Genomic DNA, 17,873 nt, shown 5'->3' on the forward strand with positions numbered 1-17,873 from the left:
GGTTGAGCGAGTTAATCCACAGATGATTTATTCCATAAAAATTGATCCATACAGAGCTCCGAGTCTCCCCTCCAAAAAGAATAAGCCCGCTGGGTATCGCTGTCCCAAGCGGAGGATGAGAATGACATCGCCCAGACCCTCATTTGCCCAGTCATAGTATAACAAAAATGCATATTCATTCGCTGATTGACAATGAGATGCGGACTGGTCCACGACTGCGGCAAGGGGCGTCTTTCCAGACTTCACACTCTCCATCCTCGAATCCACACCATCCAGACCTCTGTCTCTGCTTGTCCTTTGAAGTCCAGACCATCTGCCCAGCTCCTTGTTTTCTCTGTCCTTTGAAGTCCCCCTCCCTCTGTTTCCTTATCAGGGTGAATCCAACCTCAGAAGAAGAATCTCAGACAGAGCCTTTTGTTCATTGTAATTGAGTTAAGAACAAGAGTTTAATCCTGCAGTAGTAATATCAAAATGAAACAGCTACAGTAAAATGAATGAGTAAAATATGTCATATTCTTCAGTTCTAAAGTGTTGCTAATATATATATATATATATATATATATATATATATATATATATATATATATATATATATATATATATATATATATATATATATATATATATATATATATATATATATATATATATATATATATATATATATATATATATATATATATATATATATATATATATATATATGTCTGATTTTCATTTTCATTTTTTCATTTTTCATATATATATATATATATATATATATATATATATATATATATATATATATATATATATATATATATATATATATATATATATATATATATATATATATATATATATAAAATATATATATATATATATATATATATATATATATATATATATATATATATATATATATATATATATATATATATATATATATATATATATATATATATATATATATATATATATATATATATATATATATATATATATATATATATATATATATATATATATATATATATATATATATATATATATATATATATATATATATATATATATATATATATATATATATATATATATATATATATATATATATATATATATATATATATATATATATATATATATATATATATATATATATATATATATATATATATATTTATATATGGGTGTAATTGTACATTATGTTTTGGGTTCTAAAGTGTTGCTAATAGATATATATTTATATATGGGTGTAATTGTACATTAAGTTTTGGGTTCTAAAGTGTTGCTAATAGATATATATTTATATATGGTGTAATTGTACATTAAGTTTTGGGTTCTAAAGTGTTGCTAATAGATATATATTTATATATGGTGTAATTGTACATTAAGTTTTGGGTTCTAAAGTGTTTGGCCACAATGCCCAGCAAAAATGTTTGAAAGAGAAAAAGTGAGGCCTTTAACCCCAAGTACACCATGCCTACCGTCAAGCACGGTGGTGGTCGCATTAATGTTGGGTTAATTCTGTAATACTATTATTTATGTGTGCATTTAATCATTTTTGTATGAAAGCTTCTCCAATTTGTCTGAAGAGAACTCGGGATCGTAACAAGTCACCGAGTACTCGTTGCATGGACCGTATATTGGACTTTACCCAAGGAATGCAAATCTGGAAGGACACTTAAGAAGATGCTTGTACAGCCTGATTGCTATCCAAGCAACCTTCGTGATTACTCACATATTGTCGTAAATCGTGATGCTCTTTTCGCTTCTTTATGGAATTGTTTTGTCGAATGAAGGCTTGTTTGTTTAAATTCCAATGGAGTTTGTTTTTAGTTCCCCTTAATTGTTATTATTGAAAACCTGATATGCTATGATTGTTGCAAATGTTATTTTTGCTTACGCAGTTGGATTAATCAATAACCTTGTAATTGCTTTGAGTTATGGCCTTAAAGCGGCAGGAGAAATGATGGCACGGGAGAATAATGCAGGACGGAGACGAGGTCGGGAATATTCTCCTTGCAAGTTTGATCATCAGAGGCTAATCTAATTAAATGTCAATAATTGAATCAGATGTCTGCCTACAGTGTTTTTTAGTTATATTAAAATATAATTATTGATGAATCTATTAATTATGCTGTGGGGCTGTTTTGCTCTGCCAATGGAACTGGTGCTTTAAAGAGAGTAAATGGAATAATGAAGACGGAGGATTACCTTCAAATTATTCAAGATAACCTAGTCATCAGCCCAAAGATTGGGTCTTGAGCGCAGTTGGGTGTTCCAACAGGACAATGACCCCAAACACACATCACAAGTGGAAATGTAATGGCTAAATCAGGCTAGAATTAAGGTTTACGAATGGCCTTCCCAAACTCCTAACTTAAATCCCATTGAGAACTTGTGGACAATGCTGAAGAAACAAGCCCATGTAGGAAAAGCCATCAAATTTAACTGAACTGCACCAATTCTGTCAAGAGGAGTGGTCAAAGATTCAACCAGAAGGTGCCAGAAGCTTGTGGATGGATACCAAAAGCCAACCAATGGGTCCTACTGATTTTGTGTGACATTCCGGCAGTTACCTTTTACGTTGATTTTTTCTCCAATTTATCAGAAGCCGTATTCGCGTCCTTGATCAGAAATTGTGGGCAATTCTGAAACCATTCAAGGTTTGTCGTATGCTGGTGTTTTAGAATGTTGCACTGTCGCAATGTCTTCTGAAGTTCGTCCTTGAAAAGAAATGTTCGGGACGACATCCTCTTCCAGTCGAGTCCTGTTTCATCCATATTAAAGACTTGCTCCGGGACATAGCCTTTTTCTTCTTTCATTCCCGGAAACACATCCTCAACATAACGCTTCGCTGCTGCTCCATCTGCAGAGACTGCATCTCCATGCAGCGACACATTCCTTAGTCTGACTCGCTGCTTAAACCTCTCAAGCCAGCCCTTGCTGGCAGCGAAAGCCGTACGTGGTCGTGGGTTAGTCTGGCTTGAGGCACCGGGCAGAGGATCACCTTCGTCGACGTCTTCTTCCTCGTCCAGAACATTGACGTCGTCGTCACCACGGCATCAAACAAAGATTTAGCCTTACTATGGATTAAGTTTCCGTCCACGCTGATTTGCTTTGCCCTACAATTACGGATCCAAATAACCAGTTCATGGAGAGTGTTTGGGAGGCATCACGAAGGGCTTCACAAAACTTACGCTTAACTTGGCGAGAAGCGTACTGTATAGCACGAGATAGGCGTGGACTGAGAGTGGGCATCCGTGGTGAATGGGCCAATGAGGTGTCGAGTATATTCAGTGAGCATTCAGCTGGCCAATCAGCTTGCGTTTATGCCCGTGATGCCCCGTGATGCTTCCGTGATGCTTCCGTGATCCCCCATGATGTTTTCCGCATACGTGCATTTTTCGTGTTTTAAAATTTTGTAAAATGATGAAATTACTAACTCTAATTGAATATTTTGTTTCCACACCTTGTAAAATGATGTAATTTATAATTTTAATTTAATATCTTTAATTTAATTTTTTTTCCAAAAATCAGTGAAGCTCTGCGCACGCGATAGCTGAAGCGCGAAGTAGCGAGGGAACACTGTAGAGAAAGGATGAACAAATACATTGAGATAGATTTATTTTCCCAAGGTGGCGCCGTCACGCGGCAGCCAGTGGCAGTAGCTCTGTCTACTCTTATTTGTTTTTCGTGTTTTACAGCCTTTCAATCTTTTTTATTACATTTTAATATTTCTGAATACATTCCTTTTCACTTTACTTTGTACTTTATACTTTTTACTTTAATGTTTTTACAACTCTCTATGTTCTGTTAGCCTGGTTCTTTCTGCTACTTCTTTTTTGGAACCATTCAGCTGGACATTCGGAGCTGGACAAAAATTCCGGGAGAAGAAGCGACGCTTCAGATCAACCATTCCATTATGGGATAAGATGGAAGAGCTGTCGGCGCTCACCAGGCCGGAAATGGACTCAGGAGGTGCTACTCTGCTACTGTTGATTCTTCAGCTCCAGACTACCTAGGAACTGAGGATAAGCTTGGAAGAGTGACTCTGCATATTTTCAACCTCAGTCACAGTCTGCAGAAGTCATGCATCTTGTGGAAGACTTCCTGTGTATGGTTCCAGTTTTATCTAACTCTACGTCTTTTTCTTGAGTCTGTATGCGTTTTTGCTACTGCAACCAAGATGGCGCCGTTCAAGTGGCACCCGCTGGCGGTAGCTTTGTTCGGTCTTGCTCGTTTGTGCTTTTGCTGCTTTTCTGTCCTAATGATTCGATTTTATAATTCTTATTGATCCCATATACTTTGCTTTGCTTTGTACTTAGTGCTTTTTGCTTTGTTGTTCTGTGGCCTTTGCGACTGTATTGTCTAACTGTAACTATGCCTTTCCTGTATGTGCATTCTCACTCTCTTGCTACTGTGACAATGAAATTTCCCAAATACGGGATGAATACAATTATCCAATCCAATCCAATCGAATCCAAAACACTGAACAAAATTTGAAGAAGAAGACGGAAAAAGAAGAAGAAGAAGAAGAAGAAGAAGAAGAAGACGAAGAAGAAGACGAAGAAGAAGACGAAGAAGAAGAAGAAGAAGAAGAAGAAGAAGAAGAAGAAGAAGAAGAAGAAGACGAAGAAGAAGAAGCAGAAACGGGAAGTAGAAGAAGAAGAAGAAGAAGAAGAAGAAGAAGACGAAGAAGAAGAAGCAGAAACGGGAAGTAGAAGCAGAATCGGAGGACGCAGAATCAGAAGACGCAGAAGACGCAGCAGCTGCAATAGTAATAGCAATGTCAGAGATGAGAAGTAGCCTGGAGGAAGTTCGTAGTCGCATTATTTTAGGAGAATTTTGCGTGAAAAATGTAAGTTTTGGCTTGTCTTTAAGAGTTTAAAACATATTGTAATCAAATATGCACTCCTTGAGCATTTTGCTTTCTTCAAAACAGTTACACAAATCCGTTTTCACCTTTTATTTTTACTTCGTTTTTGATACCGTGATTGTTGCTCTGCCGAAATTACCCAATATTCCCGGTACTTTTATTTTTCAGTTGGTAGGTTAGTCTTCCAAATGAAATACTTGTCAAACTATCGTCGAAAACTTTATGTTTCTATTAATGGGATATGCTAATTAAATGATTTGTTGTTTCTAGGTTAACACTACCAATTTTCCTGGAAACTACCCTGGCTATGATGACACTTGGGATATGCTCACATTCCAAAAAGTATTTCCCGTCGTCATCATTTCTTATTTATTTGATTGCTGTTATTCACGCACAATGTTAAAGCCTTGTTCTTGGTCCATGTAATATTCATGAAGAATGTTGGAAAATAAACAAGTGCGTGATATTTAAAAACCCAAAATCGCAGAGGCCTCCTGTAATGGTAAACATTGAGCCTATCCCAGCTGAAAGGGACAGTGGCGGGGGACAACAACCTGAATCGGTGGGCAGCCGATCGCTGGGCTCGACGAGACAAACAACCATTCATGTTCACACATACCTAAGGGCAATTTAGTGTCCAACCAGCCTACCATACATGTTTTTGCAATGTTGGAGGAAACTGGAGTACCCAGAGAAAACCCACACAGGAGAGAACCTGCAAACTCCACAGAAATGGACCGTGCTGGATTTGAACCTAGGACCCCAGAGCAGTGAGGCCGGTGTGCTAACCAGGGGTAGGGAACCTGTGGCTCGTCAGCCACATGTAGCTCTTTTGATGGGTGCATCTGACTCTCCGCTAACCTGTGAGCTAGAATATAGAAACTGCTGGTGACAGAGCTGAAATACTATGTGTAGAGCTGCTTTAAATTTCTATTTTTTCCAGACTATTCTGGAATGCACGTGCATAAGATTGTTTTCAAAACTATTCAGTTTATTCCACGTTGAAAGTGCTGAAATTACGAAAATAAGGCACTCATTTACATGTGTCTTGATTTTTAAATTTGGAGTATGGCTCTCAAGGAATAACAAAATTTTAATTGTTCGTGGCTCTCTTTGTCAAAAAGGTTCCCGACCCATGCACTACCCCCTCAAGCCGCTAGGCCACCTATGAAAATTAATGAATAATAAAACTAGTATTAGTAACTTTATTTTAATCCTGTATACAAGCAGCTAAAATGAACTTTCCTCCAGATTATGTCTGAAGTCTCCCTTAGAGATAAGGTGAGCAGTTCGGTCATCCAGAAGGAGCTCGGAGTAGAGCCAGCCGCTGCTCCTCCGGAGCAAGAGGAGCCAGATGAGTTATTTTGGGCCTCTGATCAGGATGCCCTCTGGACACTTCCTTCAGGTGGTGTTCCGGGCACGTATAACCGGGAGGAGGCCACATGGCTGACCTCGGACATGCTGGAGAGACTTTTTCTCCCGGCTAGTCCAGGGACGCCTTTGGGTCCTCCCTGAAGAGCTGGATGAAGTGGCTAGAGAAAGGGAAGTTTGGGCTTCCCTGCTGAAGCTGCTGCCTCCGCGACCTGACTTCGGATAAAGCGGAAGAAGATGAGATGATAATTGTTCATGGCTCTTTCCATTAAAAAAGTAACCCGACCCCTGGGTTAGTGGGTCGGCCTCACATTGGGAGACTTCAAATCCAGGTCGGTCCACCTCTGTGGAGTTTACATGTTCTCCCCGGTTCCCATGTCTATGTGGATTATCTCCAGGTACTCCGGTTTCCTCCCACATTCCAAAGACATGCATGGTAAGCTGATTGGACACTCTTGCCCCTAGGTATGAGTGTGAACGTGAATGGTTGTTTGTCTTCTTGTGTCCTGCGATTGGTTGGCCACCAATTCAGGGTGTCCACCGCACCCCCCACGACCCTAGTGGGGATAAATCCGTTCAGAAAATGAGATGGGATGAATTATCGACAAATCAAACATTTTATTATTATTGTTGAAAAACTTATATTCAAAATCCAATTTAGGGATTTTTAGTCGCCACCCGTTTTTAATCAATTCGAACTAGAATCGCAAAAAACTTGTGGGATAGAACTTATAACTTCATTTTTCCCCCTGCTAAATATTAAATATTCTTAGATATTGTCAAGTACAGTGGGACCTCGCTACTTCGCGGTTCCACCATCGCGGCTTCAGAGCTTCACGTTTTTTTTGGAAAAAAAAAATATTACATTGATATTCACTGGGGCTTTCGCTCCGAGCCGATCTGGGCACCGGGCACCACGTCGGATTTATTTTTATGAGACGGTCTCTTTTTCAGCCTTTATTCTGAGAACCAGGAAATTCACTGGGGCTTTTCCACCGAGCCTATCCGAGGATAGTGCATGCTTCGGACTGAACCATTCTGACGCCCCGCCGTTTGACTTAGAAAATGTTTTGGACTTAGAAAATTTTCGAGAACCAGGAAATTCAGCGGGACATTCGTCCGAGTCTATCCGAGGATAGTGCGTCTTCGGATACATTTCCCCGAGACACCGCCGTTTGACTTGGTCGTTTTTTTCGACATTTTTCATGAGAACCAGGAAATTCAGCGGGACATTCGCCCGAGTTTATCCGAGGATAGTGCATCTTTGGATACATTTCCCTGAGAAACCGCCGTTTGTTTTTTTCGACATTTTCATGAGAATCCGGAAATCCACTTTAAATACACTTTCATGTTTTATGGATGTCTACAGTGTTCCCTCGGTTATTGCGGTTATTGGGGATCAGGACCACCCGCAATAAGTGCATTTCCGCGAAGTAGGGGTGCCCCTTAAAAAATGCTTAAAGAAACGTATAACACGTGCACAAAACCACCACCAGGCTAATATGCTGTTCATTCAGGTGTTTTATTCCACATCAGAATGCAGGTGTTATGATGGTGCATACAAACAAATCAAATGCAGTATATATACACAGTAAAAAAAATGAAAATGTAATAAATGTAAACATTTATTCAGAAAACTCAGAAATTCAAAAACATCATAGCAGTCCGGATGGATCTTCCGCAGTTCTTTTGCGCGTAAGAAACATCGTTATGGGGAGTTGTGAATGTTTTTTTTTTTTTTTTGGTTATCGTCCATTTCTTTGGCCTTTTTTGGAGGTCTTTGGCAGCATTGAAGAGGTCCTGCAAATTATGCAAAGTAAGGTCACCTTCGTCAGCTTTGTCACCCTCCTCGTCGGCAGCAGACTCGTGTTCCTTCTCACTCGCCGACTTGGTCATTTCCTGTAGGTCCTCCTCTGTCAGTGGGTCTGAGTGACAGTCGATTAGATTTGTAATCTCATCAGCCGTCATATCCGAGAAGCCTTCAGTCTGCACCAGCCGAGCCAGCCTGACAGCCCTATCAACGGCAGAGTGATGGATTTCGTTAGGCGTGAAACTCTCATAGTCTTGAGTGATTTTCTTTGGCCACAATTTCCTCCAGCTGGAGATGAGTGTCTGTTCTTTCATGTCCTTTAGGGCAGGGATCTCAAACTCAATTTACCTGAGGGCCGCAAGAGGCAGAGTCTGGGTGAGGCTGGGCCGCATCACGATTTTCACAAGAAAAGCGCTGATAAAACATTCCAACGTTATCAAATAACTTTATTTTTTAACAAAAAATAATGAATTAAATAAATTAACTTAAAGATGAATAAGAAATAAATGAATAAGTCATAAAATATAATAATAATGAGAATACAGTAGATATACAGTGGCTGGCTAAGTAGAGAAAACTAATTATTTTTATTTGTTTCAAATGTCTGTATTAACAGCTCTTTAAATGTTAACTTTCTGAACTTTACTTCTTGCTGCTAGAGACCTGGCAGCGCTTCATCTCACATAGCTGATTCACATTTGGCTTGAGGGAGGAAGCAGTGGAGACCCTCAATAGTGCTTGAAGATGCTCATCAGTAAGTCTGGACCTATACTTGGACTTATTGAAGTTCAAGGTGGAGAAGAGTTTCTCACACAAGTATGTGCTCCCAAAAAGGCACATGGTCCGCTTGAACATTCGGGAAAGTACAGGGAAGCTGGGGGTCAACTCTCTCAAAAAATGTCCAAGCTTGTCTGCTTCTCCACTCACCTCCCTGAACTTGGCTTTGAGTACGGAGTTGCACTGCAGGTCAATGAGCTCCATTCAGGAGGGGCATCTTGCACATCAAATGAGAAGGGGTCCGCAAACATTTGAAATGTGGCTTTTTATGTCTTGAAGTCTGCAAATCTGTGATCAAATTCCTCCTGCAGCTTCAAAATGGCCTCCACATATTTCTCACCACTGAATGGTGTGCCTGCATCCACAAGAGCCTTGCATGCTGGGAAATGGGAAAGGATCACTGAGAGAGATGGGCTTTCCATAGCAAAAGTTTAGTGCAGAATGCTCTCACGTTGTCATAGGCAGCACTGACAAGTTGCCCCTGGCCTTGTAGCTTCTTGTTCAGTACATTAAGCTCATGTATGATATCAACTGCACTGGAACAGCAACCCCGTCTATCTCAATGAAGTCTTTTACTTCGGCTCTCAACTCAAAAAATCTCTTCAACACATTTCCCCTGCTGAGCCAACGTACCTCAGTGAAGTAGAGCACATCCCCATGTTCAGACTCCATTTCCTCCAAAAAAGCACAAAACTTTCTATGCTTTAAGCCCCTGGATCTGATTTGGTTGATGCATTTCACAACGACAGACATCACATTGTCAAACTTCAGGCATCTGCTGCAAAGGGCCTGCTGATGGATAATGCAGTGCAGAGCTATGGCCGACTCCACACCCTCTTCCAGTTTTTTTGAACAAGTGCTACCAGTCCATTCTTCCTCCCAATCATTGATGGGGCTCCATCAGTTGTTATTCCAACAAAGATCTTCCATGGCAAACCGGCATTCTGAATGGCATCACACAGCTTGTGAAATAATTCCTTAGCGGTGGTCTGGCCATGCATTGGAATTATTGTGAGCAACTCCTCCAACACCTCAAAATTGTCATCACACCACTGACTTATGTTGCGAGTGGGCAGTGTGATGTCTGTGGTCTCATCAAGAGCCACTGAATTTACACTGAAGTTTTGCGCTTTCTCACAAAGTTGACCATAAATGTCACTTGACAGGTCAGAAATCCGCTCTACCACGGTGTTGGCAGAAAGCCAGATGTTGTTGAACTGTCTTTTCTTTTCTGGACAGACAATATGTGCAGCCTGCAGTATGCACTTTTTCATAAATTCACCTTCTGTGGATGGCTTGCCTGCCTTGGCAATCAGCTCACAAATGGCGTAGCTAGCTTCGGCTACTGCATCACTTTCTTTTGTAGCCTTCTTGAAAAAAACCCTGTTGCCTCAGAAGACTTGTTTTAAGACTGTCAACCTGGTTCTCTCTCATCTCCCTGGTATTTGTCGTACTCGTCAGCATGTCTCGTAGCATAATGACGTTTCAAATTGTATTCCTTGTGGACCGCAACTTTTTCAGTGCAAATGAGACACGTCGGGGTGCCCCTGTGCTCAACAAAGGAATATTGCACTCCCCACTTTTCTTGAAACTGTCTGTGCTCATCACTGACCTTTCTCTTCACGGCAGGCTTTGAAACAGACATCTCCGGGGCTGTAATATGTGTTTACACTTGGAATGAACCCCTGCTTTAGGGCATTCTGAATGTTAGTCAGACACGTGGCTATGTTGTAGTCCTTCCAATAAGATTTAATGGTGAAGGTCTCGTCGGGCTCTTCAATTGAGGAGATTAGACCCTCCATGTTGACCTGGTGTAGAGGGCTTTGAAGGCCCTAATAACCACCTGATCCATGCGCTGTATAAGGGAAGTGGTGTTGGGGGGGAAGGAACTCCCCCTGCACCCCTTCATGGTGCAAATTAGCTGCTTGACCTCCTGCACAGTCCATGAGGAGAACCACTTTGAAGGGCAGTCCCTTTTCAGCCAGGTAAAGCTTTACTTGTGGTATGAAAGAGTTAAAGAACCAATCAAGTGTGAGGGCATTGGTGATCCATGCCTTTTTGTTGGACATCCAGTAGACTGGCAGTAAGGCTCTGTTCTTGTTCTTCAATGCGCGAGGATTCAGTGACCTGTGGATCAGCCCGGGCTTCAGCATGAATCCTGCTGCATTGCCACACAAGAGCAGAGTCATTCGATCCGTGTGGGCTTTGAAACCTGTCTTCTGAAGTTCGTCCTTGAAAAGAAATGTTCGGGACGGCATCCTCTTCCAGTAGAGTCCTCTTTCATCCATGTTGAAGACTTGCTCTGGGACAGCCATTTTCTTCTATCATTCCCGGAAACACATCCTCAACATAACGCCTCGCTGCTGCAGAGGCTGCATCTCCATGCAACGACACATTCTTTAGTCCGACTCGCCGCTTAAACCTCTCAAGCCAGCCCTTGCTGGCAGCGAAAGCCGTACGTGGTCGTGGGTTAGTCTGGCTTGAGGCACCGGGCAGAGGATCACCTTCGTCGTCGTCGCCGCCGTCGTCTTCTTCCTCGTCTTGAACATTGTCGTCGTCGTCACCACCCTCAGGCACCATAGCATCAAACAAAGATTTAGCCTTACTTCGGATTAAGTTTCCGTCCAGGCTGATTTTCTTCGCCCTACAATCACGGATCCAAATAACCAGTGCATTTCCCATTTGCACCATGGCCTTATTCTGGGTGTTCACAACCCTTTTGGCATCTTTCGTGAAAGATGTTGCTGCAGTTTTGCGGATGTTCTTCTCCTCCTTCTTTATGTACCGCACCATGGGTTCATTAAGGCCACATTGTCGAGCTACGCTTGCATATCTATTTCCTGCTCTCAACCTGTCCGATAAACTCACTTTTTCGGTAATTGTCAACATCTTTCGCTTTCTCTTTGGCTTACTAGATGCACCAAGGGTTGGAGAGCGTTTGGGAGGCATCACGAAGCGCTTCACAAAACTTTTACGCTTAGCTTTAGCTTGGCAAGAAGCGTGCTGTATGCTCGCACGAGATAAGCGTGGACTGAAAATGGGCATCGGGAGAAGCTTGGGCTTTCGTGGTGAATGGGCCAATGGGGAGTCGAGTATTCAGTGAGCATTCAGCTGGCCAATCAGCTTGCATTTATGCCCGGGATGCCCCGTGATGCTTTGCGGATACGTGTATTCTTTGTGTTGGAAAATTGTGTAAAATGATGCAATTACTAATTTTAATTGAATATTTTGTTTCCACATCTTGTAAAATGATGTAATTTATAATTTTAATTTAATTTATTTAATTTTTTAATTTATTTCTTTTCCTGAAAAAAATCCGCAAAGCTGAGTCCGCGGTAGCTGAAGCGCGAAGTAGCGAGGGAACACTGTATTTTAATACACTTTCACGTTTTATGGAGGTCTATTTTAATACAGTTTCAGGTTTTCTGGAGGTCTATTTTAATACAGTAACTTGTGGTATAACAGTGTTCTAGACCCTCAATTGTTATTGTAAACAGACAACATATTTTACAGGTTTTTTTTTTGTTATAACATGAATTTCACTCTTTATAAGTAAGCATTTTTGAATGGACACCCCTACTTTGCGGAAATTAACTTATCGAGGGTGGTTCCGGTCCCCATTAACCGCGATAACCGAGGTCCCACTGTAGACTTAACCTTTCGACTTTACCTGTGCGATAAAACGATAACGGTAATTATGGTCAAATTATTTTTGTCAAGAATAAAAACATTCGATAAGTTGATAAATCTAAGATGTAATCACACCACTCCAACATCAACAAGAATGGGGGCACTGATGCGACTGAACGCTAATTCCAAACCAACGCTCAGGAGATAAAGATGGTGATAACCAGCTCATCGTTTAGCTGGCATATTGATAGCGCAGCACACAGCATGAAAGTGCAAGGACTATAACAGCTGGAATTTGCGATTTTGTAATGCAGGACAACATCGGGCCTACCTATGCAAATATTCAAGTGAACTCTCCTTGCTGTGTACTTTATCTGGACTATGATCCTTCACTACTTTGGGCCTTCAACATTTGTGGCTTCTGTACATCGCATTTGTTTTAAATATATCAAGTATTAAAGAATTTGGAAGATAATTCCCTGTCCTCCGCTTGCTACTAAGACAATTGTGGAAGACGGGACCGTCACTCATCTCAGCGCCGAGAAAGAAAAAGGGGGCAGTAGCTGTATTTCTTTTCCGAAAATAGATCTTAGAAAATAGATCAAGTGGCTGGGAACCTCTGTAAGAGTGGATTTTTTTTTCAGAATTTCGAGCTGTGTGACCTTATGGAGAACGCCGTGGCGCTTATTTGAAAATAGAGCTTGCTGTGTAGTGAAGGGCTGGGAGCCTCGGCAAAGGTGGATTTTTGCCAGAAATGCGAGTCCCGGCCGAGCTGGTGGACGCCATCGTCCTTAACTGAAAATAGACTTCACTCAGACTCCAGGAGCCTCGGAGGCGCGGAGCTGATGGTGGAATTTCCCAGAAAAGTTTTCAAAGTCCAAGCTCTGGGCGACATTATGGAGAGCCCTTTGGGCGTCTAAAATGGCTGGATGCTGCAGAGCAGTAAAGTGGAAGTTGAGTTTCCATTTTAGTCCGGGCAGTGGGCTGATGCGTTGCTCTTATCCGAAAATAGAATGAACGGCTGGATGGCGTAGAGGAGCTAAATGGAAGTTTAATTTCCCCCAAAACTGATGGCAATAAAGATGAAGAATGCGGTCTTAGTACTTCGTACTACTATCTTCTGGTACTTGACAGTCTCATGTCCCTTTACAAAAGAATATTTGTACAATAAAAATAATAATGGTAACAACACCCCATCATTGTCTTTCTTGTGTGGCAAAAACTTTCTTGCAAAAGCTCTTCCTGAAAAGCTCTCCTACTGCACCTTCATGTTTTCATGTTTACAGCTCTAATACTTTATAATTTGTTTTGGATAATATTACTTCTTTACTTGTATTTTTGTGTAGGTGCAAAATGTAGTATGGTAGTAATAATAGGAGTGATCCTACTTTGAGGTTATTTCATTATCGTGACCATGTCTGCTCTATATTATCTGTGATATTAGGAGTACCATATTTTCACGACTATGCGGCGCATCATATTTTTAGCCGCAGTGTCAGCAACGAGTGCTATTTCTGTATTTTAAACACAAAGGACCCACCGTTTTTTTCAGACGCAGCCAGGTATGGGAAAAATACACCATAAACATGCACGCTACACCTTCACGCTAAAAAACACGTTTTTAAAAAGGTGAAGGAAGCCAAACTGAGCTCGGTTGTACTTAATTTAGCCATCGTAAAATGTACTTGCGTCATCACCCACAAATCCATCAAATTCCTCATTTTCTGTGTCCCAATTGAACAATTCTCCAAATGAGTCATCGAAAACGCTGAGTTTTATACATTCGCCCAGGCGGCCACAATCCATTCGCAAATTGTAGCTAGTATCTAGCGTAACTATTCCAAGGCTGTCTTCCATTATTCGCAACTCTCTTGATGCCACTCTCCAGGCCACAATCCATTCGCAAATAGTAGCTAGCTGGTAGCTAGCGTAACTATTCCAGGCTGTCTTCCATGGTTCGCAACTGATTTGATGCCGATAGCCAGGCCACAATCCATTCGCAAATAGTAGCTAGCTAGTAGCTAGCGTAACTATTCCAAGGCTGTCCTACATGATTCTCGACTGTGTTGATGCTGATCGCCAGGCCACAATCCTTTCGCAAATAGTAGCTAGATAGTGTTGATGCCGATCGCTAGGCCACAATCCATTGGGTGTATTGACGAAAAAAACTATATATCCTAGCAGTCACTGTGCAGTACTTTATCTACGAGAAAATAGCGTCTGGTTCTGCTTGCCGTAGTTGTCCTATCGACTGATTTTTTTTTTTTATCGTGATAAGAATTTTGGTGTTGGTCCATATATAAAGCACACTGGATTATAAGGCGCGCTGTCTATTTTGGAGAAAATTTAAGACTTTTATGCTCGCCGTATAGTCCCGAAAATACGGTAATTTTTTCATTCATTACTCAAAAAAAGAATTAAGACTTCTTCCAAAGTTGTCAGTAGGAAAGCCTGTATAATGGAGAACCGGTCAAGCACTAATTCATATTTTATGGAACTCAAGTACTAGGTGTCTGTTGTTCGAAACATAAATAGCAAGTCAAAACCTACTTACTTTATCATCTTCAGATTAAGATTTTTTTAAGGAAATAATACCATATGCAAAGGCATATTTAATTGTGAAGGAATTTGGCAGTCCACAATGTTATTGTCTTTGTGTTGGCTAAAGCTAAATTTTGATTTGAGGTTGAAGATGTCAAATGTAGTATTATTTTATCGTGATAACAATTTTAGCATTAGTCCATATATAAAGCGCACTGGGTTATAAGGCGCCCTGTAGATTTTGGAGAAAATTCAAGACTTCTGTGTGCCTTTAAATTCGTGAAAATACAGTACTGTATCTGGGAACGCAAGTGAATGACACTGAAAGCAAACACAATTGACCTCCGCAGAGCTCAACATCATATCCTCTTTTAAACAAAAACACAGAAGGGATTTCTCTTTTTTTAAATGCCTCTTAAATACCGGCGCACAAACTGTAGCTTATTGAAAATCTTCTTGACCAATTTTAACCAGCTCTCTTATGAAGACGGCTTGCAAGTGTTTTCTTACTTGATATCAAAGAGCTTCCCCATTTTGTGCAAATGTTCTGAAACTTACAAAAATCTAAAGCTAACTTGGGTTAAAATGGTTTAGGTTCATCCAACTTTTAGTATATTTTTCTACAGTTTCTTTTTGTGAGGCTGAAAATAGTCTGCTTGCAAATGGTGAAGTTCTTATTTGATAATTATTAATATTTTTTAATTTCATACTGCACTGCTGTTTTGAAAGCAAATTTGTACAAAGTCAAAATTTCTGCAGGTTTTAGTCATTACTTTTCAGTGTTAGAAGGAAGTTGTCTTATCTTATCCCTTTTTTAAAGTAGGGTAACGTGGTTACTTTTATAATGTAATGAGTAATTTATTTATTTGCAAAAGTTTGGCATTTCAAATTCGAAAGACTAAAGATGTTATAGTTGATGTAATATCTATCATTTTTTTAGATTGTGATCATTTTCATCAGGGTATTAAGTTGGGACTTTTGATTTGAATTGAATTGAATGCTTTTATTGTCAGTATACAAGTATACAGACATAACTTGACATAATTGCCCGAACATACGACCATTTTGAGATATGAGTACCATTCCGAGCAAATATTTTCCTTGGGATAGGAAACGCATTTTGAAATACGAGCACATGAGACAGCCAGGTGGCCGAGACATGGCTGCTTATGATTTCAGCACACTGTCTACGAACACTGGGTGGAGCGTGGAAAAACAATGCGTCCAAAGCAAGCAGGTGCAATGAAAGGTCAGTGCAAAGAAAAGGCGCATGACCCCAATAGATGTTCAGCACGAAATAACAAAAAATCATGAGTTGTGTACACAAGAGATTAGGCCTGTGGCCCAATCCTGAGGCCTTGTCTTTCTTTATTTGGAAATAATCAGCTGCATTGTCTTCATGTGTCATTGTTGTCAACTTGCCTTTTCGTTCATGTTGTGTTTTTATGCGCATATAAGCCGTCCCCTAGATTCTATCGATTTTTATATTATATCTCAATTCATCTCGCGTTCTGAACCGCTTTATCTTCATTAGGGTCACGGGGGGTGCTGGAGCCCATCCCAGCTGACTTCTGGACAGAGGCGGTGGACACCCTGAATTGGTGGCCAGCCAATCGCAGGGCACATGAAGACAAAACCATTCACGCTCACAATCGTACCTAGGGGCTATTTAGTGTCCAATCAGCCTACCATGCATGTCTTTGGAATGTGGGAGGAACCCAGAGTAGCCGGAGGAAACCCATGCAGCGGAAAGAACATCCAAACTCCACACAGGTGACCAGGATTTGAATTCAGGACCCCGTGACTGACACTCTCTGAACTGTAAGCCAAAATGTGGGACCCACCAAACTCTGAACGCACCACTGGGATTCTCGCGTGAGTGCACAGCTGTGTTAATTTAATTTCATCCAATAATGTACGTATTACGTGCATTTATTTATTGCAAACAGGGGCTGGGAAAAACAATTTCTTCTTATTTTATGAGAGGAATAAATGAGAACCCAAGTTTTTAAAAACTTTTATTTCTAACCATTTAGGCCAAAAATATACTCTTGGACAACATAAGATTTAATAGAAAATGGGTATCACTCCCCCATGTTCTCCAAAATAAAAGTATTCATAAGGGCATATTATTATAACACTATCTATTCTAATGTTTTATAGACCTTCAGAATTGAAGTTGGACAGCTGACCGATACCCTGATGGAGTTTGATATGGTGGGGATTGATGCAGCAGTTGCCAATGCGTTTCGAAGGATATTACTAGCAGAGGTTTGTGTCTTGTCTATCGATTTTCTTTCTAACAGTGACATTGAATCTCTTTGTCAGACAGAATTGTCTTCAGCTAAACTCCCCCAAAATACCACCTCTGTTTATGTGAAATACAAGTCACACAATTTAATGAAATTAGTATACTTAATATTATTCAGAGCTGCCAACCTCTGTCAACCCAATTTCAGGAGTACCCTTGTCTAATTTCTGTAGTATATCATCCATTTGTCAGAACTTGTAACTCGAATGATTCCCAACCCAAATTCTTCCTGTCTGCAGTGCAGTTGAATCAAGATGGTGGAAGACGTAGTGATGGTGTGAATTTCGAGGCATTGTAAATTGTAAATTTGGTATTTTTTTGTGACAATTTCTTCGGACTTCCGGCGTTTGGGGAGGTTTTCCGGAGTCCTGGAGTTTGCCTTGCATTTCCGGTTAAAGTCCTGAAATTACGGAGTAGTTGGCAGCTCTGTAATATACGGTTGTACCTTTACTTACTTTTACATACAGAATAATCTATTTATGAAAAGCTTAGATAGGAAACCTTTTGTTCCCAATTATGAAATTAAACATCCTCCTTAACATAAATATGCTTCCTGTTCCAATACTTTA

The 17,873-nt window shown here is 40.3% G+C and overlaps 1 protein-coding gene across 1 annotated transcript in view; it reads left to right on the forward strand.

Annotated features, from left to right (window-relative positions):
• The first annotated feature begins 4,673 nt into the window (after positions 1 to 4,673).
• The window catches only part of polr1c (RNA polymerase I and III subunit C), a 42,311-nt gene continuing 29,111 nt past the window's right edge, over positions 4,674 to 17,873 (forward strand). Inside the window, exons 1-3 of the mRNA XM_077729036.1 lie at positions 4,674 to 4,846; positions 5,135 to 5,206; positions 17,157 to 17,264. Of these exons, the coding sequence (XP_077585162.1) occupies positions 4,775 to 4,846; positions 5,135 to 5,206; positions 17,157 to 17,264 (252 nt within the window). The 5' untranslated portion in view covers positions 4,674 to 4,774. The remainder of the gene's footprint in view (positions 4,847 to 5,134; positions 5,207 to 17,156; positions 17,265 to 17,873) is intronic.

The sequence above is a fragment of the Stigmatopora nigra genome, chromosome 12, assembly GCF_051989575.1.
Source record: "Stigmatopora nigra isolate UIUO_SnigA chromosome 12, RoL_Snig_1.1, whole genome shotgun sequence".
Taxonomy (NCBI): Eukaryota; Metazoa; Chordata; class Actinopteri; order Syngnathiformes; family Syngnathidae; genus Stigmatopora; species Stigmatopora nigra.